The sequence below is a fragment of the Osmia bicornis genome, chromosome 8, assembly GCF_907164935.1.
Source record: "Osmia bicornis bicornis chromosome 8, iOsmBic2.1, whole genome shotgun sequence".
Classification (NCBI taxonomy): domain Eukaryota; kingdom Metazoa; phylum Arthropoda; class Insecta; order Hymenoptera; family Megachilidae; genus Osmia; species Osmia bicornis.
In genome coordinates this window covers 5388222-5413278 of record NC_060223.1, presented here as the reverse complement: position 1 = coordinate 5413278, position 25057 = coordinate 5388222, and the positions used below count along the sequence as shown (strand labels likewise).

The 25057-nt window shown below is 37.1% G+C and overlaps 2 protein-coding genes across 5 annotated transcripts; one reads left to right on the top strand and one right to left on the bottom strand.

Moving 5' to 3' along the window:
- Window positions 1–2560: 2560 nt before the first annotated feature.
- Window positions 2561–24959, bottom strand: LOC114879860 (Kv channel-interacting protein 1). 4 transcript variants are annotated; one of them, XM_029195210.2, is made up of 8 exons: window positions 24435–24959; window positions 18639–19014; window positions 4977–5046; window positions 4837–4907; window positions 4113–4385; window positions 3190–3482; window positions 2791–3064; window positions 2561–2699 (listed from the first exon to the last, which is right to left on the bottom strand). In XM_029195210.2, exons 2-6 carry the CDS (start codon window positions 18801–18803, stop codon window positions 3435–3437), a joined length of 627 nt encoding a protein of 208 aa, XP_029051043.1. In that variant the 5' UTR covers window positions 18804–19014; window positions 24435–24959; the 3' UTR covers window positions 2561–2699; window positions 2791–3064; window positions 3190–3434. The 4 variants fall into 4 exon arrangements, with proteins under 4 accessions (XP_029051043.1, XP_029051041.1, XP_029051042.1 ...); XM_029195208.2 differs by having other exon boundaries at window positions 2561–3064; window positions 24435–24616; window positions 24690–24959; XM_029195209.2 differs by having other exon boundaries at window positions 2561–3064; window positions 24435–24616; window positions 24761–24959.
- Window positions 5053–9058, top strand: LOC114879859 (dynein regulatory complex subunit 5-like). Its single transcript, XM_029195206.2, has 7 exons — window positions 5053–5402; window positions 5504–5776; window positions 6845–7036; window positions 7424–7591; window positions 7776–7914; window positions 7998–8235; window positions 8822–9058. The coding sequence occupies exons 1-7, from the start codon at window positions 5356–5358 to the stop codon at window positions 9001–9003; spliced, it is 1239 nt and encodes a 412-aa protein (XP_029051039.1). The 5' UTR covers window positions 5053–5355; the 3' UTR covers window positions 9004–9058.
- Window positions 24960–25057: the final 98 nt, after the last annotated feature.

Here is a 25057-nt window from a genome sequence, read left to right as displayed (position 1 = left end):
ATTACAATGTTCGAAATATGAAACAATAAAACCTCGATAGTTGTAGGGAAATGAAACTGAAAAATTCATGCAATTATCGAGGTAATATTTAACTAAATATTCTAATATAATTTTAAATCCGTTTTTAAGATACTATTGAAAATCTACTACGAGTTTTGCATAGAATTATAAACAGTTCCAGTTCTAAACGCAAATTTATAATAATTATTCAATTAACCTGTTAACTGGTTTATTTTCCAACTAAAAAGTAAATAAACATTTAATCTATTTTATATGCAACTCACTTTTTTCCTACTATATAGTAGCTCACTGGTTAACAGGTTAATACAGGTTGACTGCCATGAGAGTCACCAGGGACTGACGCTACATACTTGATTTAATGAAATAATAAATAAATAAAGAAAATATTAAATACAATACATGCTACAAAATTATTAGCCTTCAAATACTGGCTCTGTCAGTGATAGCCAAAGTGTTAATAATTCATATTACAGTAAAGATTCGATGAAAGCGAAGAGAATTCATCCCCACCACTTATATACCCCTTGAGATACCGCAAAGTTTACTCACCGAGTATTGTAAACATGATCTGAGATCTAATACTAATGCAACACGACTAAACTTTGTTATTTTTCATTTTTTTTCTTCTAAAACTTCTCTGTCTAAGTGTATTTGTGACATTTTTCTGATTAAAATGATACCAAACACGATATATAGGTTGACTGAGTGATAATTTTTCCCCAGATTTTGAGGGCGCGGCATTATCTAGGGGCTAACGGCCCCTTTCTGCCCAACGAAAGTTGGCGTCCACGCATGTGCGCCTTTTTTCAAATCTCGTCTATTTTAGATTTTTACATTTACTTCTTTTATATTTATGGCCATACTCTTATTTTCCATTCATATACAACATTTTCGCTTTATTCATTTTATTCATATCCGCTATCCGCTTATTCGTTGCCAACAGCACACGGTAACCCCATCTTTTGGCGAAACCGTGCCCACTTAGCTTGACTTCGGTGATCTTACGGGTACCGGTATGGCCTAAGTGGCTAAGGCCGTTGACCGATATAGATTGAATTATATTTACTTGTTAAATTGACGATACATAGTAAGTTTCGCACACACGGAAGAATAGCCAGGGCCGGTCGTGGGCCACCTAGAACCCCCCATAAGACGATTTTGCGTCTAAGAATGCGAGAAAAGTAATGTTTACTTGAAAATTAATCGATGTAAATTCAAATCTAAATTAATTATACAAGCTTTAATGTTAATTTTATCAATTTTATTTGAGGTACTTTTTTTATGTCATATCTGTGAAGGGGCTCTTTTTCGGAGCTCGCCTCGGACCCCCGGAATTTCATGACCGGCCCTGAGAATAGCGAATGAAAAAGAACAGTCCCTCTTTCACCCGCTGTTCTTTTCTATATTTGAAGCGGTCGGTAAACTTCTAACAATGTAGGAACTGCGCGATGTAAACGAAAGTTCAGCCCCAAGCGTTTCGCTTTCATCGAATCTTTACCGTATATTGTGCCATCCTACACATGGTTATTTCTACTATGGCAGTCAACATGTTGTTATAGGAACGTCCCTAGCAACCTGTGCACCCTCGACTCTAGTTAAAACATCGTGGCGAAGAAGTTTCATCGATTAACAAGTGACAGAGCGCTACGAAGAGACAATAACGATTAACAAACTCTTCTTACACTAGATTTCTCTATTATTTTAATTTGTGGCTCTAATTCGTTTCATTCTCTATCTTGAAGGGGATTGGCTCTGATTAAAAGGATATCACTTAATAATTTCTGGCGGTTCGCGAGGTAACTATCACTTATCAATTGTTTGTTATGTTAAATACTCGACAAGTCAGTAAATCAATAAGTATTTCAGACAGAATAATGACGAAACAGCGAAGAGAATTGCAAAGAAATTGATTTGCGTGCAGAATGACTTATTAAGTATTTAATAAGAAAATTTTAATTGCAAAATACGAATAGAAGCGTCCCCAAAGTGCACATATAATTATAATTCTCTCCTCAGCTTGTATAGTTAAAAGTAAAGGAAATGTCTAACAATTAGACAAAATGCTGGCTAAGCCTATGGCAACATCCAGTCGAATCAATAATTTTCAATTAAGTTTTCTTTATCAACCAAATAGTTGTTTCTCTTTTTTAAGTTACGATTTAATTATTGCAATTTGGTGTTTCGTTTGGTAAACATTACAGAAACGTATCTCCCTTTTCTTATTCAACCAGACTAATCTTAACTATTAATTTAACATTCGATTAAACGACCATGAAAACTGGTTTCTTTTCACGAGGAATCGCCTCTGATAGCGTTACGAATTTAAGGACACCCTGTGCGTGGTTTATCCCTTCGGGTCGATACCCGTACGCAACCCCTTTCCCTACATTGTTTTCAATATTAATTCCTTAGATAAAGAATCGTATCTCTTATTTAAATACAAAGTTCCTGGTCGATTCGCAATTCTATTGTCCCCTTTACGAAAGAAATGCAACAGTTTCAACAGGAGTTTGGCACGGAAGTCAAATAAGATCAATAATTCTCTGTTATATATATATATCGATTTTCAACGTTACCAACGTTTCCTTCTTCGAATATTAAATAGTTTCTTCATCGTCCGTTGTTCTCTGTATTCCCAAACGGATTCTAAGGATTCAACCTGCTTCTTTTATCGTTTCCTTCCAATCAATCGAACGGTTCATTAATTTAATGTTACAATTTTGTATACCTTAGTTTTCCTTTCTTTTGTCGATTTCACAATTGACATACCATTTCCTTTTCCCTCCAAGGAACGGCGTACTCCGTTGTGCAGTCTGGACGCTTAATTAAATTCACTTAAGTGACGTAAAATAGTTCTTCTGCAAGAAGAAATATACCAGCAAGCTCGTTCGTCTCTCGACGACGAACAAACGCGTTAATTGAACTCTTGAACCCGCAAGATTTTTCACAAACTTCGTCGTTCTTTCCCTCGTTCAGTTTTCCTTCCTGTCGTTTAGAAGTACTGGCCTCTCGCTTCTTGGGAATCAAAGTCTATCCTTACATCCTGAAAATAAAAGAGGCAACGAGGGTTGCTGTTAAAACGGCATTTCATCTAATCCAGTGCACGCGAGGCACTCTTTGACCTTAAATGATTAAAATTCGAGCGAAACGGTCATTCGGAGAGTTTACCCTTAGCAAAATAGCGGAGCTTCCGGTTGGTTCCACCAATGTGCGGCTAGAAGCATGTACAGCTCCTGATCCTGTACCGTATAACCTGGAGGTGGTTGAGAAGGCAAAGGTGGTGGAATCGGTGGCAGCAGAGAGTAAGATGGTGGCGGTGGTGACGGTGACTGGGACTGTGAAAAGGTTGTCGTGGTGGAGAGCGGTGTTGGCGGCGTCGTGGTCACTGCCGGTGGCTCTTCCTTAGCCGGAGATCAAAGCGCGCAATCGAACATCGCCAGCGACCGTGTGATTACATCATCCTGGGGAAAAATGCTATTCTTAGAATATGTTCTTTTGAAGTATAAAATGATACAAGCTGCTTTTCAGTGGAAACTGATGATTGATTTGATGCTAAAGTCATTATTGTTTATCTTATGTATCTCTATCATCTGCTAATTATAATTTGTAGACTGGACATTTTAAAAACATACATGACAGAAGTTTTCATATACATATAAAAGAGTCATTTGTTGTTTTGAAAGGGTAGGAAGAAAAGGAAAGGGGTAAGCTCCTGTTATTATGTATTGGATTTGACAATAAGTATATCAATAGTTTAATTCTCTGTCTTCATCTTTTCACAATTTCAATTCTTATCAGTGTGTTTCAGTCTGTATAAAATGATACAAGCTGTGTTTTTTAAGAGACTCCTGATTAATTAGTAATTCTGGTGATGCAAAAGTCATTAAGAAGAAAAGGAATCTTATCACAATGTCCTCATATTTGTATTCAAGCAATCTCTGCAAATAATAAATCCATCATCCTCAAACTAAGTTAAAACACCTTCCATTATTGAATCATCTAAAATGTTAAAGACTAATAGATTCCCATCTCATAATAACTTAACGAGTTTCAGAGTTTGAAATCAAGGTGGACGGAATACTGCATCGTACCTTCAAGCAGCTTTCAATAAACTCCTCGATCGTTATTACACCATCCTGGTTTAGATCGAGCTTCTTGAACACCCTATCCAACTGCTCCCTCGCTTTTCTCTCTTCCTCGGCATGATGTCGTCGACCCATAAGCTCGTGAACGGCAGTCACCACCTCCCCTAGCTCACCCCTGGTAATGCACCCATCGCCGTTTATGTCGTACAGCTTGAACGTCCATCGTAGCTTCTCGTAGATGCTACCTCGTAACAATGTGGATAAGGTGACCAGGAGATCCTGAAATTACAGTGTTTTGTACGCCTAATCGATGCAACTATGTCACTAATAACAATTAACAGTAGCAGTGGTAGTAATAGTATAGCAATTAATAATAGAACCAGCTATGCTACTAATAGGAATAGCAATCTAAACCAGGGGTGGACAATTGTTTTGGCTCGGGGGCGACTTTGTGGAAGCGGAGGTTAGCGAAGGGCCGTACCTTTTAAAATGATGGTTCATTAAATATTCATTAAAAATCAATAAATATAAATTCAGTAAAATATTTAAATCTCGGTTCAAGGAGGATTTTTCTGACTCTCTTGGCTGGCCACATAAAAACTCTCAGCGTGCCGTTATTTGCCCACCCCTGATATGAACTCATTTGCCACGAATCAAGAAGCATTGACCCCTGCAAAGAGTAGTCGCTTGAACTTTAAATTACAGGTGAAAGTAACGAGGAAAAAATTACCCTGAAGCTGATGGCACCGTTGCAATTAACATCAAAGGCCTTGAACACGTAATGGGCGTAGAGGCTGGAGTCTGGAATTCGTAGGAGTCGCCGTTAACTAATTACGCAAAAACGGGATCTCTTATTTAATTGGAACTCACTGCCATGGGGGAAGAATTTCGCATAGATATCCTTGAACGAGTCCTCGTGCACTACACCCTCCGGACACTCCTGAAAAAGAAATCACAGTGAATGGTTACTTCGACCAGATTCGTGTGATCGAGTCTTGTGACAAATTTCATCGTCGTTCCTTCTTTTTTTTTTTCATTTTACGTTGAAGATAAAAAGGCAGATAGGTTTGAAAATGCAACCAGTAATGATCTGTTGGTATAGTAGTAATGGTAGGTCAATTTACTGAAGGTAAATCTCGGCTACATCTTCCCTGAAGCGGTTTACGAGATGATAAAAATGTGGATGGGATAGGAGGGGTTGTTCGTGTACTCTTGTTTACGGATATAATCCCCGAAGCGAAACGTAAAAATGAGGATTCCTTATGCTGTGCCGAGGAACGTCTTTGAAGCCTACAAGTAAACCTTTCGGGTTCATTATACGGTTCAAGCATGAGAAATTACAGAATTTCATATTATTTCTACGATTTTTTTATACTTTTTTCTTTTTCTTTCCACAGATGTTCGGACGAGACAATGCGTTTATTCAGCGAACGCGACAGAACAATTCGAGCTGAAGATGAATTCTGGGACGAGAAAAATGTTACAAGCTTGAGGGTGCTTGCCCTTAGTGTCATAGCTTCGACATGGAAAGACAACCCTATATTAGAGGAACTACCGACTTGCGAGGATAGAGATATGCTTATGGAAATCTTACCCATCGATTTACCATTTAAACTGGTTATCAAGAAGATAGAGGACGAACAGTATTGGGAACGATGCTCTAGAAACAGGTAATTGCAAGGATGCACTTCAAAAATGCAAATACAAGTGCAAGTGCAAGTGCAAGGATGCACTTCATAAATGCAAATACAAGTGCAAGGATGCATTTCATAAATGTAGATACAAGTGCAAGGTTGCACCTCATAAATGCAAATACAAGTGCAAGTGCAAGTGCAAGGATGCACTTCATAAATGCAAATACAAGTGCAAGGATGCACTTCATAAATGTAGATATAAGTGCAAGCATGCATTTCATAAATGCAGATACAAGTGCAAGAATGCACTTCATAAATATAGATACAAGTGCAAAGATGCACTTCATAAATGCTGATACAAGTGCAAGAATGCATTTCATAAATGCAGATACAAGTGCAAGGATGCAGCTCATAAATGCAAATACAAGTGCAAGGATACACTTCAAAAGTACAAGTGCAAGTGTAAGGATGCACTTCAAAAATGCAAATACAGATATCAGGATGCATTTAAAAAATGCAAGTGCATCGTTGCATTTATGAATAAAATTGGAAAGTTAGATTTCTATTCGATTGAATAATTTAAATCAACGTTTAATCGAGTAATCTGGATTATTTTAAACGTATAATTTTTAAATGAAAGAGTTTCATATATTGGAAAAATAATTTTTTGAGGATAATAATTTCTAGAGGAATTAAAATTGAGGCTCTCTCCATGGTCCGCCATCCGAATAAAAATATGCATGTACAGTTAGACACGTTATAATTGTAATTATTAAGTAGAATGGCTATTACCTAATCCTAGAAAGACTAAAGACAAAAATAATTTTTAAAGGAACAGTGGAAAATTTAGAAAATAAAAATAATATGAAGTACAAAATTCAATTAAAATTGGGGCTCTCTCCAGGGTCCGCCTTTGGATAATCAGGTAACAGTGTATGTGTTATAAATCTCATTGATCATTTGTAGAGAGAGGATTTTGGCCGAATTTCAAGGAACGTATCCAGCGGTTCAATTTGAAAATATAAAACTGCATAGAACGATATCGAATTTCCATAAAGAGCTTTGCGGAGGTTTGCGATAACCAGAAACATGATATTATTGCAGATGGGAGCACAACAATCCGGCGGATCATGGCGATTCCTGGCGACGACTCTACTGCGAGGGTCATCTCTGCGAATATTTGGAAAATCTCGAGCCAAGTTACTACGAGTCCCAGCAAGAGAAATGCGAAGAAACAATTCAACTTGTACAAAATTATGTACACACCTTGGTACTGCGTACTCTTCGTCCCACCAAGTAAAATATTTTAATTAATCACAGAAAACTATAATTTCTTCTAAAAAACAGCAGATGTTTTCTTTTTAACGAAACTGAAAGGAAGAATAGAGGAAAATTACCATGTTCCCAATTTGCATATTCTGAGAGTAATAATTACAAGGAAACGTGATAGTCATGTCCCTGATTTGCATATCATCGAAGTAATTAAAGTCACAATGTTCCTTATTTGCATATCATTGAGTAATCCAAATTTTAAGTAAACAAACTTTCTATCTTTTATCAAAACTTCTACCATAACCATCTTAAAGATAAGCATACATTTTACTCGGAAAACTTTCCTTTCATCGATTTAATATTATCGTTCAATCCTCTTACGGATCCTCTATTTTCTGAAAACTTTTCCAGAAAACGTACAAAATTTTTCGACGACGAGGATCCCTGTGTCGTCGAAGAAGAGCCCGTTCACCACATCCCTTTCGCGATTATTCTACCCCAGCTTCCTCATCTCACCGAAATTCGCATCAATTTCGAGGTGGTTTACATGAACGACGGTTTCGAATGGCGAGACTTTGAGTAAGTTCTATTTCCAACGAGTTTTCTACCATATAAAATATTATCCGACTCACCCTCGGACGGCGGACCATGGAGAGAGTCCCAATTTCAATTCAATCTTTAACTTCATTCAAAGAATAAAAATTATTCCTTTTCACCTTCGTTTTAAACACTGATTTCCCCTTCGAATTTCATTCTGTTTAAGGTTCTCGGTGGAAGATTGCATGGCTCTTGGAAAAGGGATCGAGGCCTGCCCGAAATTGAGGAAATTCATTCTGTCCAGGAGCAACCTGGATCAGCCACGTGCCGCGGCTTTGCTCCAAGGGATTCTGGGGAACCACCACGTCGGTGTCCCTCCTGAATTTCTTCAAATTTTCTTAGAAACACCGTACAAAATATCCAATCGGATTTTCAATTTATTTTCTAGATAGAAGAAATAGATTTCTCGCATTGCAAACTAGGAGACAAAGGAGCCTATGCTATCGGTGAATTTCTACGAGTCCATAAAAATTTGAAGACCATACATTTAGCCAATAATGATATAGGACCGGAAGGAGTGTCAGGGATAATAAACGGATTACTTAAAAGAGAAGACTCGATACTGAAGCATCTAAATTTGAAATTGAACCCTCTGCTCGACGATGGAGTGGTTCACGTATGTGCCTGTAAGTACTTACATACCCCCAAAGTATTGGCTTGCTAACTTTATCCTCTCTCATGAGTCAATATTTACACTGGCCACGTATCGACGGCTGTGTGCCGTTGATTGTATCCACTGGGGCAAACTAGAATAGTGATTCACTTCTGTCTTGCTAATTTGGTCTACTTGAGTCAGAATTCAGGGAAGTCTTCGGGGGATATGGGCTAATGTCAGGCTAGTCTTTTGTCAGCCTGGTCATTTAACCCTTTCGAGCATTCCTAAGTTTGCAGAGAATATTTTTAATTTAAAGTGAAAGAATTAATAATATTATAAATAATATTATAATAATATTATTTTTCACCACCTACACTTACAACTTTCTTTTGTATTAAGAATATAAAGCAATAAATACAGAATTATAAATTATTATGACAATTAAGTTTGGCCCTCAAAGGGTTAATTCTACAAGTATTTAAAAGAAAATTATATTATATTTGCACGATTATTGGTAATATTGAGATCATATTTTTATATTATTTTTCAAAGCTTCTCCGAATATTTTTCCATACTTTTTACCTAGACACACGAGAAGATGGATGTTTCTCTTTTAGATCTACTACGGAAAGACAGTTTAGAAGTTCTGGACTTGAGCGCTTGCGGAATAACAGCTGACGGAGGTGCAGCGTTAGCCGAAATATTCGGTTCTGGCTCTTTGAGCTTCGAAACTTTCAGCCTCGACGTGTCTAATAATGACTTTAATGAAACAGGCAAGAGAATAGGTTCAAAGGGTTAAGCCACGTTGAAACTTCCAGAAAATCGAATTTCCTGTTTTTGACTTGAAATAGTTGCTGCCAGAATAACACAGTAATAATAAATTAAAAATTTCTTTTCTTATTCAAAAAATATTGCAATTTAAAACTTTAAACGTCTTTTTCTCAAAATTGTATCTTTTTAATTGGCGAACAGTAGAAGTCTAAGAATATTAATATTTGATTGATTCAATTCAAATTTCGATAGGATCTTTAAAAATAAATTATTAAGAGAAGTACATACGGATTTTAGGATTTATTAATAATTTTCTATGTTATAGAGAATTTTATATAGAATCTTTTACTTAAAAATGCTCATTTTTTAAAAGATCCATATTTATTTCTCTAGAAAATTGTACCTATATAATGAAAATATTTTTTTATTTGCTCTGGAGTGAGTCGAATTAAACCCATTGCTTTTATTAAGTTCAGAGCCACAATTTTGAAAAAAATACTTCAAGGTACTTCAAGGTACGTATAATAGAATGTCTAAACTGGATTTTGAATTTACATCATTGATTCTTCAAAAAAAATTCCTAAAAATCTTCAAGGTGGCCTAACTCTTTAAGAACACTTTTGTATAATTATAATTAACGCGGTCTAAATCGTATTGCACATTAAATTAGCACAGTTCTACCATTAATAGAAATACCAATTTACATTTCTGTAACTATCGAAACACAAAGGACCCACGAAAGACCCCATGATGCGATATAATTCTAGTTGGCGAGGCGTTCGAGGCTGCGTTCGAGTCCACTCCGTTTATCATCGGCTTTGCTGCTCGAATGTGTAATTTCTCCGAACAATCGGAGCTCTCTATCTACGAGAATGTACTCAGGTAAGGAAGAGCATTGTGTCCCGATTCAGACAATGCTTCGGTATCCTATTTTGCTTACAGAAATAGAAAGAACAGGAAGAAGGAGGAGGCGAGACGGATGATACTCCGGCAAATGGGCAAAGGACACTTAAAGAACGATAATGATTTATTACCGTCTACTTGAAAATAAATTCAGATTTCAGTATACTATGTTCAAGGATTATTTGAAAGGTCATTAATAATCACTGATCATAATCAGGAGCGGGAGATTCCCAGTGGGGCGGTCGGGATTTCAAGACTAATTAATTTAACACCTTATGAACGGGACGTATAGATTTAATAGCTTCTTAAGACGGACTACGTGGATTTACGTTTTTGCACATATTTTGATTGCATTGTTCTCGGAAAAGCCTGAAAATGGAGAAAAATAGGGGAAAAACAACCCTTTTGTTAAGTGTTAAATTAGGGTATGTCGTGTTCCTAATTAAAGAATTTGAGTCCCACTCCACTCTTGATTGCACTACCTTAAAAAAAAGAACTGAATATGGAGGAGGATAGGGAAAAAGCAACCCTTTCGTTAATTATTAAATTAAGGCTTGTCATGTTCCTAATTTAAGAATTTGAGTTCCAGTCCACCCCTGATTGCACTACCCTAAAAAAACTGAAAATGGAGGAAGATGGGAAAAAAGCAACCCTTCTGTTAAGTGTTAAATTAGGGTAAATCGTATCCCTAATTAAATAATTTGAGTTCCAGTCCACCCCTGATTGCACTACCCTAAAAAAAACTGAAAATGGAGGAAGATAGGAAAAAACAACCCTTTCGCTAAGTGTTAAATTAGGGCTCTTCATGTCCCTAATTTAGGAATTTGAATTTCAGTTCGCCTCCTGATTGCACTACCCTAAAAAAAAAAAACAAAATGGCGGAAGATAGGAAAAAACAACCCTTTCGTTAAGTGTTAAATTAGGGCTCTTCATGTCCCTAATTTAGGAATTTGGATTCCAGTTCGCCCCCTGATTGCACTACCCTTAAAAAGCCTGAAAATGGAGAAAGATAGAGAGAAAAACAACCCCTCCATTAAGTGTTAAATTAGAAATCTCGTGTTACTAATTTCCCACTAAAAAATGAAGATCCAGTCCACCCCCTAATTATAGCTATTTAATCACAGCGCGCTAGAGATCGCTATAATCAATGCAGTAGCGCTAATTGAAATTCCATTTTACACACCCTCGTTAATTCTCATTTCCGAAATTTGTCACTGCTCCTGTTACGAACGGGTTAAAAGGTTCAAGATAACAAGAATGACTAGTGTAACGTAGAAGGACTTGCTGAAAGAAGTGGCAACAAAAGAGCAACGAAACGAGGGTGCAGCTTCTTCCAGGAAGTTACGCGAAAGCCTTAGCAAGGTAAATTGCGACAAAAGTAGGCCACAGCTAAGACCTCTTTTTTTTTCTTCCTCTTTTTTTTGTTTCATTATTAAGATGAACGAACGCGAGAAAGATACATCCCAGTTACGTTGGAATCTTAGAAATGTATTCTCGCGTTATTACTCTCGAGCTCGTTGATTCTTCTTCCTTCTACGATCTTATACGTACGGATTGAGACAACCGGATGGAAGGTATTTTATAAAATGACGGAGCTGAATGAAGAAGAGACTAGTGCCTCCTAGAAACGTCAGATTCTTCAGTGAAGAGCCACTCAACTTATAGTTCTCGTTAACCGGTACTTACGACGTCGTTTTTCATACGAGGAATACTTTTCTTCTTATCAACGATTCACTTATTCGCGTGAAATTTTCTGTAAATTTTTATACGGTAATTTATACAGTTAACTTTGTATAATGATTGTCTCTTTTTCTAAAGAAGTAGAAAATATATTATAATGAATTTATTACATAATAAACTATAATTTTATTTGGAACAAAATGGAAGATTTTTTTAGGGTAGATAATTTTTAAAGGGACAATTTAAAATTTAGAAAATGAAAACAATATAAAGCACGGAATTAAATTCAAATTGGGGCTCTCTCCGTGGTCCGCCGTTCGAAAGTTAAAAAAACTCTTTTAGAAAAAGGGTCAATAACTGTAAACATCTCGATTACTATATTAAATATATTTTTCATCATCGAAAGTACAAGATCGTCAAGTGTCAAGAAACTTTTATTAGGACACGGAAAGTCTTCAATAGTTTCATGACACAAAAGTATTAGAAAATGTCACAAATGGTACACGAATCTGAAGCTTGAAGCTCGATAAAAATGACCACGTAAACGTCCCCTGGATATTTTTAATACAAATGACAGTATAAAAGTACAAACGACCGAAACGATAGCTCGGTAGAGCCTCTAAATTATTGATTAGCAATTAACTGTATCACCAATATAGGCACAATGCAATATAAATTCAAGAAAATTGCATCGATTTACCCCCCGTGGGGAGCTGGATTCTCATTACATTAAAAAAAAAAAAAAGAGTCAACTCCGATAATCAGGTCAGCAGGGGTGCGTGAAAGTTCGAAGGTTCATCCGAATTAGAATGTTTCAAGCTGACAACGAATATCACCGGTTAAATTCATTTATCTTTTCACGACCTTTCCAGGTGGCTTTTGCGGTACAAGGATCCTTCTGATTTTCCTAAACGTCAAGGTCCTGGCCTCGACTCTGCTAGGCCTTCTTCGATTTCCATTAGATACGAACACTGTACAACCTTAAATAGAATCGAGTTCAATAGGACGTGCTAATGCTCCTCTAACCTTTACGCTTTCATTGAAAAAAGAAGAAGAAAAAAGAAAAAAGCTGGAACCTGCTATCTAAGAGGGTTAAGCCAGGCCCGATCAAAGAAAACAAGGGAAACAATGAAGGCTTTCTTTGATATCTGTGACAAAGAGCTGAGAGAATGGCTGGTTCTCGTGCTATTGAACAGCAATCGGAAAGATTCATTCAATATTTTACGTTTTGTTATACATCGGCGTGTGACAAAAAGAATTGTAACGAACTGTTATGTTAAAGTATGAAACTACGAAATTTTTAATTACTAGGTATTTTAATTACTCTTTTGAAATTTGAATATTTTCTCCCGCTTCTAGGTATTTGAAATATGATAATAATGAAGATTATTTTTTTAAAATAAATCTTCAATTAAAAAAAAAGAGGAGACAGAATTAATTTGTAGATCTAATAATTGTATAATGAAAATATCTTCATTAAAAATAGCTTCTTTTTTAAATTAAATTTTCAGCTATTTAGAATCAAAAAAATTGTATTTCATAAAATATAAGGGAGAGATTCCAAATAGCTTTCTTTGAATCTTCTAATATTTCTCTAATATTATTTTTAATAATTTCTTTAATATTAACCTTTTATTAACTAAAAATATCAGTATTCCAAATATGAAAGATTGTATCCTACAAAACAGGGAAGAGACTTTCATATAAATCTCTCCTTTTGATTAATACCATGATATTAAACGCTTTCAGAAGGGTGCTCGAACGGCAACATAAAAACACGTACGCAAAAGGCGAAGTTATCCACCTGGCGCTTTTCAAAAGGACTATTCCGACATTTTTTCCCTGTCGCGTTCCTTGACGCCAGCTTGAAACGATCGAAAGGTTGAATTTCGTGCTTTTGTCGCAGCCACTTACCGGCTGAAAGCAACTCGAAATTGCGTATCGCGAAAAAAGCTTCGGACTTTTCAGCAATTCCTTAGATGTTTTAATTGCGCTATTTCGCTGTACACTTGCCACTCAAGCCTGGAAATCGTGTCAAGAGAATGCGTTTGCACGGACACGAGTGGGCGAAACGAGTGTCGCAGGACATTTCGCGAATCTAGGGACTACAGTGATGTGCGGCCCGACTAGTCGGATCGGTTCGGAAAACATCGGGCGGGCTCGGTCGGGCGTCCGATACATGCGTGCAGTCGGGTGGCCCGACTAGTTCGGATTCGGTCGGGGACAGTCGGGCAGATTCGGACTAGCTCCCAAAATATAGATATTTATTATTAAACTATCTTATTCCAAAATTCCATATAAATAAAACAGATTTTGCACATGCTTATTGCAATTATTAACAAGTACATGAAAGTTTGGCCGCGGCCCGCGGGAGCTCGTCCGAATCTGCCCGACTGTACCCGACCGAACCCGAAATAGTTGAGCTACCGGACTGCACGCATATATCGGACGCGCGACCGAGCTCGCCCGATGTTTTCCGAACCCGCCCGAGCCCGTAATATCGGTACCCGCATATCCCTACTAGGAACGAATTTTACAGAAGATTTCTTTTTTTTTTTCTATTGGAAGATATTTTGATTATCATACGAAAGAACGAAAAGGGTGTAACTCGAGTTCGCTTAAATATTCACTTGGACGTTTATTAATTTCAGCGAGTTTATAATACAGATCTTTATTCAATTAACGACAGATAAAAGTCATTGAGGGTGGAAACGCTTTGGCATTCGATAGCCATCGTTGAAGATAGCTGCTGGCACGAACGAGACAATGAAATACTGTTCCGACACAGTTGCTATCAGTCGACTGCTGTCGCGAATCTCTCTTTTAACACATGGTCCACCTAGTTCCAAGACCATCAAAGCCATGAAACGTCCATGCATATCAATCTTTCTTTTTTAGAATCAAATGGAACAGCCCGAACAGAGTATTTTATGATAAAGAAAAATTTCGATAACTTTCATGCTGACAAAATTTTCCTGGGACCTTTTTAGACCCCCGTTTAATCCGGTGCTGGTTTACCCTTTGATAAATTCGATAACTGATAATTTCTGGCTGAGTTATGACTGACGAATTTTAAATTGAAAAATTTCCCTTGCAATTGCCGAATTTCTGGGTCGTCGCATCGCGGATGCATTAAGAAGCAACGGTTCCGTCAAAATTCGGTTGGAAATTCTTGGTTGAATCAATGGAATATTCTGAAGACGGAATATCCGTCACAGATAAAATAGAAGTTCCAGGTTTCCTGAATTCGATCGATGGGACATAAATGAAAGAGACGGATGCGTACAAATTGCTGGATCGTTTCGTAGCCAGTGATCAAACCGAGAGATTACGCGCGACCAACGTAAGTCCTTTCGCACTGTTTTTCTGTAACCAGACACAGTTCCACGTTAGATATCGATCCGGCTTTTATGCTCTTGCCAGCCTAAAAGTATGTCACGACGATTACTATATCGTCAGACATCGGAGGATCTTGTTGGAGAAGAAAAGTTTCGATCGTTCAACTTGCTGTTTATGTTGGCGAATCGAAAGAACCATGGTCCCGAGCGTTGAAAATGAAAAATATTCATGAAACGTTTATGTAGTCATTTTTATTGAACCTTGAGCTTTAAATTGATCCACCATGAGTGGTATTGTGCGATACTTTTATGTCATGAAATTGTGTCAGACCTCTAAACTACCTCTGTAAGAATGTTCGATATCAAACATCGAGGTTCCTTTATAAGAATCTCTAGCATCGAAAATTGATAAATAGGGTAATTTATAGATTTATTGATCCCTAAAAAAGTAAGAAATATTATGTAATGTGTTTTTTAACCCTCGGGCGACGGATCATGGAGAGAGCCTCAAGACGGCGGACCATGGAGAGAGCCGCAAGACAGCGGACCATGGAGAAAGCCACAATTTTAATTTAGAAAAAAAACTGCAAATTAATTCCAAATTAAAGAGAAAACTAAAAATAAAAAGATAGTACAAATACATTCCACTTAAAAGGTTAAATGAAACTCTTTTGTTTAAAAATGATACATTTAATAGATATATGTATTACCCTGCACACCTATAATGTCTTAACGTGAAAAAAAAAAACAAATAATAAAAAGAATTTTTAGAGTTTGTTTCTACTATACAGATGAATGTTTTCCCAAACAGCAGGTGTTCTATCAGAATCGATCAATTTATTCGAATCAACCGAACAACGTGGAAATTACAGTGAAATGCTAACAACGAAGAGAAAGTTTGAAACCTCAATTAGTTACCGAACGTACAGGTGGTTCTGCGATTCCAAACTCATTTGTCTGCGGCGAAGAGTAGCACCCATCTCAGAAGACACCGACAAGTGGCATGGAGCACTTAAAACCTTCTAAAAATCAATCGAAAAGGATGCCACTTCACAACTTTTTCTACCAATCCGACGTTTTCTGTTTGCCAAGACCTGAAGCAGCGAATGGCTCGTTGAAAGACGGCCAAAACTACCCTCTTTTGTTTCTATCAACGAATTAATAAAACCTGGTACACTGCGAATATACGTCGCTGCTTCGTTAATTATTCATCTTTCTAATTACCTTTGGCATCGTTATTGTTATAACGATCGATCGTTTAATTTGTCACTCGGGGGAATAGAATTATTTTTATTAATCATTATTATTTTCATTCATATTTTATTAATTTTATTTTTATTGATCTAAAATTCCTCGTCAGGTTCAAAGCTTGAATTCTCTACATCTCTTACATTTTTATTATATTTCTGAAGATTCTCTTTTTTATACAAACTTTACACCTTAAATTTGTAAGATTAATCACTCGGGGAAAGAGAATTATTTTTATTAATATTTTATTGATTTTTATTGATCTAAAATTCCTCGTCAGGTTCAAAGCTTGAATTCTCTACATCTCTGATATTTTTATTATATTTCTGAAGATCTTCTTTTTTATATAAACTTCACACCTTAAATTTGTAAGATTAATCACTCGGGGGAAGAGAATTATTTTAATTAATATTTTATTGATTTTTATTGATCTAAAATTCCTCGTCAGGTTCAAAGCTTGAATTCTCTACATCTCTTCTGAAGATTCTTTTTTTTTACATAAACTTCAAATCTTAAATTTTTAAGATTTCAAAAAGAATCTGAACCTTCAAGATGAACCAGCAAGCGTTCAACCGTGTTGTATTGACCTGTAGCCGGCAAAATTTGCGTCCAACTGGAAGCGGTGTCAACCTTGAAGCAGACAGCACCCTTGAAACGGTATGTGAATATTTTACCACCGACTGACGTGGCAGTTGGTGTTTCTATAGGCCTCGTTCCACGCGAAAATGACGCACGAGTGAAACGCGAAATCCTGCGGTTCGTGGCAAGGCCTTCCTCGTCACGAAAATCGTTGATACGGTATACACGGGGTGGTCAATAGTAAACGTACCTCCACGGCGGGGTTGGCACGTTACTTTATCTAGAAAGTGAATTTCCTGATGAAATCAGTAGACCGGAAAATATCACCTACGTGACCCACATACCCGTGATTTAATAATCAAAGCGAATCGGCTATCGAACATAACGAAAGCGTGCAAATGAGATTTCTTTTCTCTTTAAAGGCTCAACATAAACAGACAAGATATTAAAGCGATCCAGGTTTATATCAGTGCACCCCGTATATGCGCTAGATTACGTAGAGGATAGCTGAGGAAACTAGGACGAACCATAATCTCTAGCTTACCTAACGGCTTAATGAAACAACGAGTTACGATCAAAGGGATGCTCATTTTTATGTTCTATTCTAAATTGCGTTCATCTGTTAAATAAACAGAAAAAAGGGTATGGAAATCCTCTTTTCAGTTTGAACCTTTTATTAGAGGAAAATGGCATCAAGATTTGTTTAATCTTTAGAAGATGAAATTGTAGATTTTTTTCAGGGTAGGTGATTAAAATTATTCTAAATTGCCTTCATCTGTTAAACAGATAGAAAAAAGGGTGTAAAAAATCTCTTTTCAGTTTGACCAATTTGCTAAAAGAGAAAGGCATTAAAATTTGTTTAAACCTTAGAAAATGATTTTTTTAGGGTTGTTGATTAAAATTATTCTAAATTGCCTTCATCTATTAATCAAATAGAAAAAAGAGTGTAGAAATTCTCTTTTCAGTTTGAACCTTTTATTAGAGGAAAAAGGTATTAAAGTTTATTTAAACCTTAGAAGATGAAAATGTAAATTTTCCCCAGGGTTGTTGATTAAAATTATTCATTTTCATTAAGCGGATATATCCATCCACAGTGCTCGAAGGTTTTAATTAAATACAAGGAGAGCTTAATTGGCCCGATGATAATTGGCCTAATCACCTCGGAGAGATTCGTACTCGTAAACGTTAAAAACAAGAAATTGGACGAGCAATAATGTAGGAGATACGGTGTTGATTCACCAAGGAATATTTCCAGCTAAGGTAGAGCATCGTATGCATAACAGGCTGGGTCTTCGTGAGCTGGTCGAAATAAGGTCTCGCTGGAACGTTTTCCTTCCATGAATATTCATGCAAATAAAATTATAACGAAGAAAATTGAGTGAGTACAACCGTGAATATACTCACGATTGATATAGAAACCGAGAGGATTTTTCCTTGGAAAATAATTGTTAGCGTCAGATTGAAATAGAAAACAATTTCCGAAATTATTTTTATGGTCGATACACTCGTGATCGAATCAGATTTGGGGCTCTCTCCATGGTCCGCCGCGCTATCTCGAGACTCTCTCCATGGTCCGTCGTCGAAAAGTCAATATTTATATTGCTATTCGTTCTAAATTTCATAATATAATATTTATCAATTGAAAGATACATTATTTTTAATATTGATATAATAAAAATTCAGATTTTCAGAATTCCTACTTCCCCTGGAAGCCTGATTTGATCGCGAGTGTACATGATTTGAATTTTAATCGAATAAACCAGGTACACAAGAAAAGTTCAAAGTGTATCTTAACAAGAAAATTGAAGTAGTTCCAAGAACCTCGGGAATGAATCATGTCTCTCCTAGTTATTCCACGAAACCCATCACGATTTCGTGTATCGTATATCCAGATTAATTATTCATCATCGCTTACCTGCTTGAAGCCACGGTACATCACTCGTATTTCCTGTCTGGAGAACTTGGTCTGCCGAAGAAGTTCCTCGAGGGCGACGGGCCGGGTGGTCTGTTGCCTTGTTCTCGAGCTCTCGAAGTCGAAAAGTGCCTCTTCCGGTCCCGGCGAGTCCGGCGGCGTAGCCATTCCTGGTGCAGCCCTTCGTTCTCTCCCAATTAAATGTTTCCTTTATACCAGGCGTCTGGCTTTCCAGCCCTTCTTCGAGCCTCTCAACGTCACACCGACGTTACTTCATCCCTCCCCATTATTTTCAACCTTTTGATATTCATCAGTTTCCTTATCCACGCTTCCGCTTCCTGTTTCACGAATAACGAGCCGCAACCGATCGATCAGCCAACTGTAAACAGACAATTTTTTCCCCCCCTTTCAATTCCTCTTCTCATGTTAATTTTTTTTTTTTATTCTATATAGGTTCGACAGTTTAAAATTCGTCAAAGTCTGGAACAGAGTTTGCTGTACACTTTTATTTAGGACAGGAAGCGCGATATAAATTAAAAGTTGAACTTTTGCCACGGTGACACGGTAGAAAGTTTCCAAGTTGGTTGGTAATCGATGAATTTAACCGATAAAGTTCGAATTGCGAGGTGATACAGAAATAAGCAATGCATTTGAAAGATGGGCTGTGCAAGTGGAAAAAGTAAACCATTGGTCAGACGTTAAGTGCATCGGTTCGATTATCGATTCTTTTTAAATGTATAAAAACAGAATGCTTCGTACCGTCGGTTCTGAATAATAATTTATAGATATTGCAAAAAATTTGAACACGCTAATTGCCATAATTTCGAATTTATAACAAAAAAAGTTTCACATGTAAATTTAAAATTCCTGGGATGAATGCAGGGTTTATTTTACACATTCAACTGGTATTGAAAGGATGAAATGGATTCCAGAGAGACGGTGTAATATGATGGATTTAAAACCCTGCCACGTGTCTGGCACCCTGCACGAAACAGCAAACCGAACGCACCAGTCAAATATTTGCGCATGAGTATTTTGGTGAAGCTACAACGACCCCGACGATTAAACAAGAAAACCATGAAAATCGATCCTTCTGCGAATCGAATTTCCAGATGTTCGGTGGATCGTGTGGTCTGGCCTAACAGAAGTTTATTCTACTTCCGATTCCAAATATGTAGGTACCGTTCTTTTAACGCGTTAATCAGTGGAATAGGAATAAGCGTATATTTTCTATTTTATTTTATTAATATTATAATGATGCTATTCTAATTTTTTTTTCTTTTTATTATTTATTATTCGATTGCGTTAGATTTGATGCGTGGGTCACTGATAACCCCTCGTGGCAGTTAACGTAAAATAAATTTTGTAAAAAAAAAAAAATGACGCGAGTACCTGTGGTTGGAGAGTTATTTTAATTTTTTTTCTTTTTATTATTTATTATTCGATTGCGTTAGATTTGAAGCGTGGGTCACTGATAACCCCTCGTGGCAATTAACGTAAAATAAATTTTGTATTGAATGAATTTTGAAAAAAAAAAAAAAATGACGTTAGTACCTGTGGTTGGCGAGTTATTTTAATTTTTTTTCTTTTTATTATTTATTATTCGATTGCATTAGATTTGAAGCGTGGGTCACTGATGACCCTTCGTGGCAATTAACGTAAAATAAATTTTGTATCGAATGAATTTTGAAACAAAAAAAAAAGTGACGTGAGCATCTGTGGTTGGCGAGATTGCAATCGTTCAGTTACTGCCTACTGAATCAAACAGAACGTCATAACTGTGTGCTATAAAGAAGAGAAAAAAGGAAAGAAAAAAGTAATAAACGGGCGGATGTTCGTCATGCATCGCTGCCTTCTTTTAGCAATCGATGGCAGTTCAATATTTCGTTTCTTTCAGTCACATTTTTGAATGCTTTCAATACCGTATATTCTCTAACACATTCGAGGAAATTATTTCAGACTCCTCGCATTTCTCTTTTTAGTAAAATAAAATTCTTTTATTTCCTTTCATATATCAAATTTTCACTTCGAGATAGGTTTTTATAGTTTCGTTTCGAACCACGTAAAGCTGAGATCTATTTCAAGAAGTTTTATGTATCCAATGGTTCGAAATATTTTATGGTGGTTTCCCGATAGAAGAATCTGTTCTCTTTTACACGATTATTTGCTCGCCATTCCTAATTTACGAGCTTCTATAACGGATACGCACACATTCTTCTCCCAAATAAACAAATCTGCTCTATTAAATTGTATTCTATTGTATAATTGGAAGAATTTTTATTGGAAATATTTCACAATTTAAAATAAGCCGAGATATTCCAGGTTTACACGATTCTCGTCCTCCCCGGGAATTTCTGGGTTCCCAGAAATCCTCGGGGACTTCCGGTTCCCCTAGATTCCCGGCCCTCCCCCGCGGTTACCGCCTTCTCCCTCCCAGGACTCCCATCCTCCCCCACAGGCGGCCAGGGAGAGAATGACGTTGCGAGAGAGAAGGCCCCTTATATAAGTCCGTGGCCTTCCCCCACTACTCGCATACCAACCTTTACGCGGAAAAATTTGAATTGATATTTATACATATATTTATATTTCCCAATTATATACTAAAGTTTATAACATTTAATAATTAAAAATAACTATTTTTATTTCTAAATCACTTTTAATATTAATACCGTCAAAATTAAGAGTCCCGGCATTACTGCTTCTCTTGTAACGCCATTTTCCTTACCGCATACGTTCTAACCTTAATTTAAACATATCTCTGATCCTCTACGACCATACTGAAGACAAATACCTTTATGATCCACCCTGTATATTCTATCCATAGTTATTCAACTATTCACAGGAGAATTACACTCTATTTCAGTGCAATTTCATCCACGATGAACGGCTAAACAAAACAAAGCTTGATAACAAAGCTTCATAAAAGCGGAACGTACAGTTTCCTCGAGTACCAGTTGCAACTCTGTGTTCGCCGAGCACAAATTGGCCGACGATAAAGCGTTGAAATAGAAAAGCAACGCGAACGTTGTTTTCTGTAAAACCTTGATGCAACACGTATGAAAAAGTTCGTTGGAATCGCGCTGTTACGTGCCAGCAACAGTCTGTGTCGCTCGTGTGATCGATAAATAAAGGAAATTCTTTTTTTCTTTTCTTTTTTTTTTCATTTCTCATACGTTCATGCATGTATGTAATCAACGGATACACATAGCCTGGTTTACCTCGTGTCTAGCAACCGCATACAGTTATGCAATGTTTTGATGGAAAAGTTGTTTGGCAAAAGCAGTGCATGCGCGAATTTCCGGAATAAATTTCAATGCTCTGCTTAAATTCACCCTCTGCCCGACCGTTATCGACCCCTTTTACAAACGCGACTTCCAAAAGACTCGGATTCTTTGCAAAAGAAATCGCTTATAAAACTGCCGGTATACTCGATAAATTTCGTTCTCTAGACAGGGCCGGCCCTGAGATTTCGGGGGCCCGAGGCGAGCTCCGAGAAAGGGCCCCTTCACATATATGACACAAAAAAATGTACCTCAAATAAAATTTATAAAATTCACATTAGAGCTTTTATAACTAATTTAGATTTGCATTTACGTCGATTAATATTCAAATAAACAATCTTCTTGCATTCTTAGACGCGAAATTGTTTTATGGGGCCCCTGGACCTTGGGGGGCCCAGGGCCGCCCCTGTCTCTAGAAATACGGAAGTATAATAAATTCCGTGAGGAATTGTTTTTCGGTAGATAAAAATTAAAGATGCGTTAAATCGGTGCTGGATATTGCGCCAGCACGTGGGAGTGAGAAAATGCGTATACGAGTTGAACTTGAATGTCTGTTTACACGTTTAGTTATTTTGCGACAACCTCAGGCAAATTATAATATTTGGCAGAACAAGTTTTTCTCGGGCCAATATTTCCTGGTCGGTGAAAATTTTGAATTTCTATTCATAACTAACGATCTACTTGTGTCAGGTCATTTCATAACGCGACTTCGTCAATCACTAGAGTGATAGAGAACGTGTATGGTCAGGCATACTTAACCTCTAATTGCTAAGAATGAAAATAATTCTCATATTTAAACTGCCAATCGATATAATAAATTGCAATGATTAGATATTGCGGGTCATCGACGACCCTTGTGGTAAAATAAAAAATAAAAGATTTGGGATATTTCCTTAATGAGATGTGTATATATTTATAGAAACTGCATCGGTAAATATTTTCCGAAAGGTTTGTTTCTTTTCCCCTGCAATTTAATTAGAAGAAATCTTTACACTCTCGTAACGAATGAGGTTCTATAAAAGTAGGTAATGAAGACCGCAATTAACGACCGGCGTAATTTGGATAAATTACATAGAAAGTCTAAATCCAAAAGAAATTCGTATTCCACGTTATCATATTGTCGCGTTTTACGTTTAAAAAATTCTCATTCTTCACTGACCCAGTATCAGATACAACTATTCACATTTGAATAGTCTTTAAATAAACAGAAGATATTTTTAAAAGCTTGTATTTTAAACCCAGGTGATTTTCAATTTTCAGGAATATTGTGTATAATTTATCGGACATAAAAGTTACCGCAAGCATACACGATAGTGGCTAATATGCGTAACTAACGATTAATCGCCTATTATCGATAGTCGATTATTCGATTACCGATAGTCGAAATGATCCGTTTCCATCGAACGATAATTTCAGCGTTCATCGTAGGAGGTAAATATCGAGATCGTTTCGATGCCATCAAAAATAGACGATGAAGTAAACCGAATACCATGCGTGTAAGAAATTAGGTACACCGCGTTAAATCACCGAGTAAATCGCTTTTCCATGGCGATGCTCCGGCCATAAATCTCTGGGCACATCTTTGTCACGCTACTGTGCGTTCCATCGACCAACAAAAGCGCTGATTACACGTGGAAAATCAATTGCTCTCGAAAATAAACAGAAAACGAATGGACTACTATCCTTCTTGTTCTTAATTACGATAATTAAATAGTAGGTTATTAATCTACCTTTAAACCGCCTTAAATACTTTATACATTAGGAAGGAAATATTACCAACATAAATGTCTCGTTTATTTTCTTAAATCGTTCGTAAAAGCAATACACACTCTTTCGAACAGCTTATCTCGTTTACAGGGGGTATCGAGATATCGATCTATAGCGAACGATAAATCGAGCAAAAGTTAATTGCTCGTTACGAGCAGATACAGCTCGAATGACTCTATAGAACACCATCTCCTGCTGGGAACAATACGGCCAATTTACTACGGAGGCACAGGGGACAGAGATATGCACAGTAAAATAACATTACGTAACGCTTACACCTGAAAACTGGCTATTAACCATCAAAATTTTATACCGTTTTCTATTTCAGAAACAATAAAAACGAGGCACTAAAAGAACTATTTTTTCCTTCCTTAATTCCTTTCATCTTAACGCTTAATGTTGCTTTTTTTTTTAATCCTAGAACTCGGTTTAAGTCAATTCACTCCGCCAACGCGAGTGAAGTCAAGCATGGAAGTTGAAGACAAATACACCGTCTCCTTAACCTCTATTCTATTCAAACGCTGCGACTCTTCGCGCAAACATACCACTAACACCTAATCAATCCGTGTCTATTCAACCCTGAGTAATTTTCATTCAATAATTGCCGGGATAAAAGAGTAAAAACAGTGTCTGAGAAACATTCAAAACAAACTACCCTATAGATGACTTATAATCTAGTAACGCATGGTTTTTTGTAAATACATATCAAAACATTAATATTAAAAAAAAAATAACAGAAAAGATCAATTACCTTTCACTAACAGGAGGGTTGTTGATGTCCAGGATAAAAGCGGACACGCGAAGCGGCTGGAGCACAGGGTGGATGACCCTGGTCGAAGGAGAGCCGCGATGTTCCAGAGAGGAGCAAAGAGTCAGGCTGGTCCCAGCACCGGCATATCGCAACACCTCGCCTCCTCTGACTGTGTACCGGCACTGTATGCACAGAAGTGTCCATCCAAAATTACGTGTTATGTCATGTCTATGCCCGATATAATAACGTACGCACGATCACGACATTCGTTTGACAGCGGTCGCCGTCGCACGAGAACCAAAATCAACTGAAGAAAAATAACGAACCACGCCACTATGCAGTCGGCGGCAGACTGGATGTGGCCGGGTTAGAGCGGACCACGCATCCTCTGGTCCGACCAATCGACGCCCTCCTTCGCGCGCCTTTGCCCCCTCGATCCTTTCCGACCAAAACTAACCCTTAACGCAAACCACCTCTTACCCCTTCAATAGGGGGAGGAGGTGTACCAATTCATGGGTCTTTGTCTTTCTTTTTTTTTTAATTGCGTACTTTTATACGGCTTTGACTAAGAATGTAATAATTTTTTTTTTTAATTCTCACTTTGAAAAATCAGTGCTAAAATA

Excerpts from the sequence above, each read along its gene's own strand:
- LOC114879859 (XM_029195206.2), top strand. The coding sequence starts at position 5,356 with ATGAGGATTCCTTATGCTGTGCCGAGGAACGTCTTTGAAGCCTACAA. Across the intron at positions 7,592-7,775 it reads TTCGAATGGCGAGACTTTGA|GTTCTCGGTGGAAGATTGCA; the intron begins GTAAGTTCTATT and ends ATTCTGTTTAAG. Across the intron at positions 7,915-7,997 it reads GGATTCTGGGGAACCACCAC|ATAGAAGAAATAGATTTCTC; the intron begins GTCGGTGTCCCT and ends TTTATTTTCTAG.
- LOC114879860 (XM_029195207.2), bottom strand. The coding sequence starts at position 18,803 with ATGGCTACGCCGCCGGACTCGCCGGGACCGGAAGAGGCACTTTTCGAC. Across the intron at positions 4,386-4,836 it reads ACGGTGCCATCAGCTTCAGG|GATCTCCTGGTCACCTTATC; the intron begins GTAATTTTTTCC and ends CTGTAATTTCAG. Across the intron at positions 3,483-4,112 it reads TTATTGAAAGCTGCTTGAAG|GATGATGTAATCACACGGTC; the intron begins GTACGATGCAGT and ends ATTTTTCCCCAG.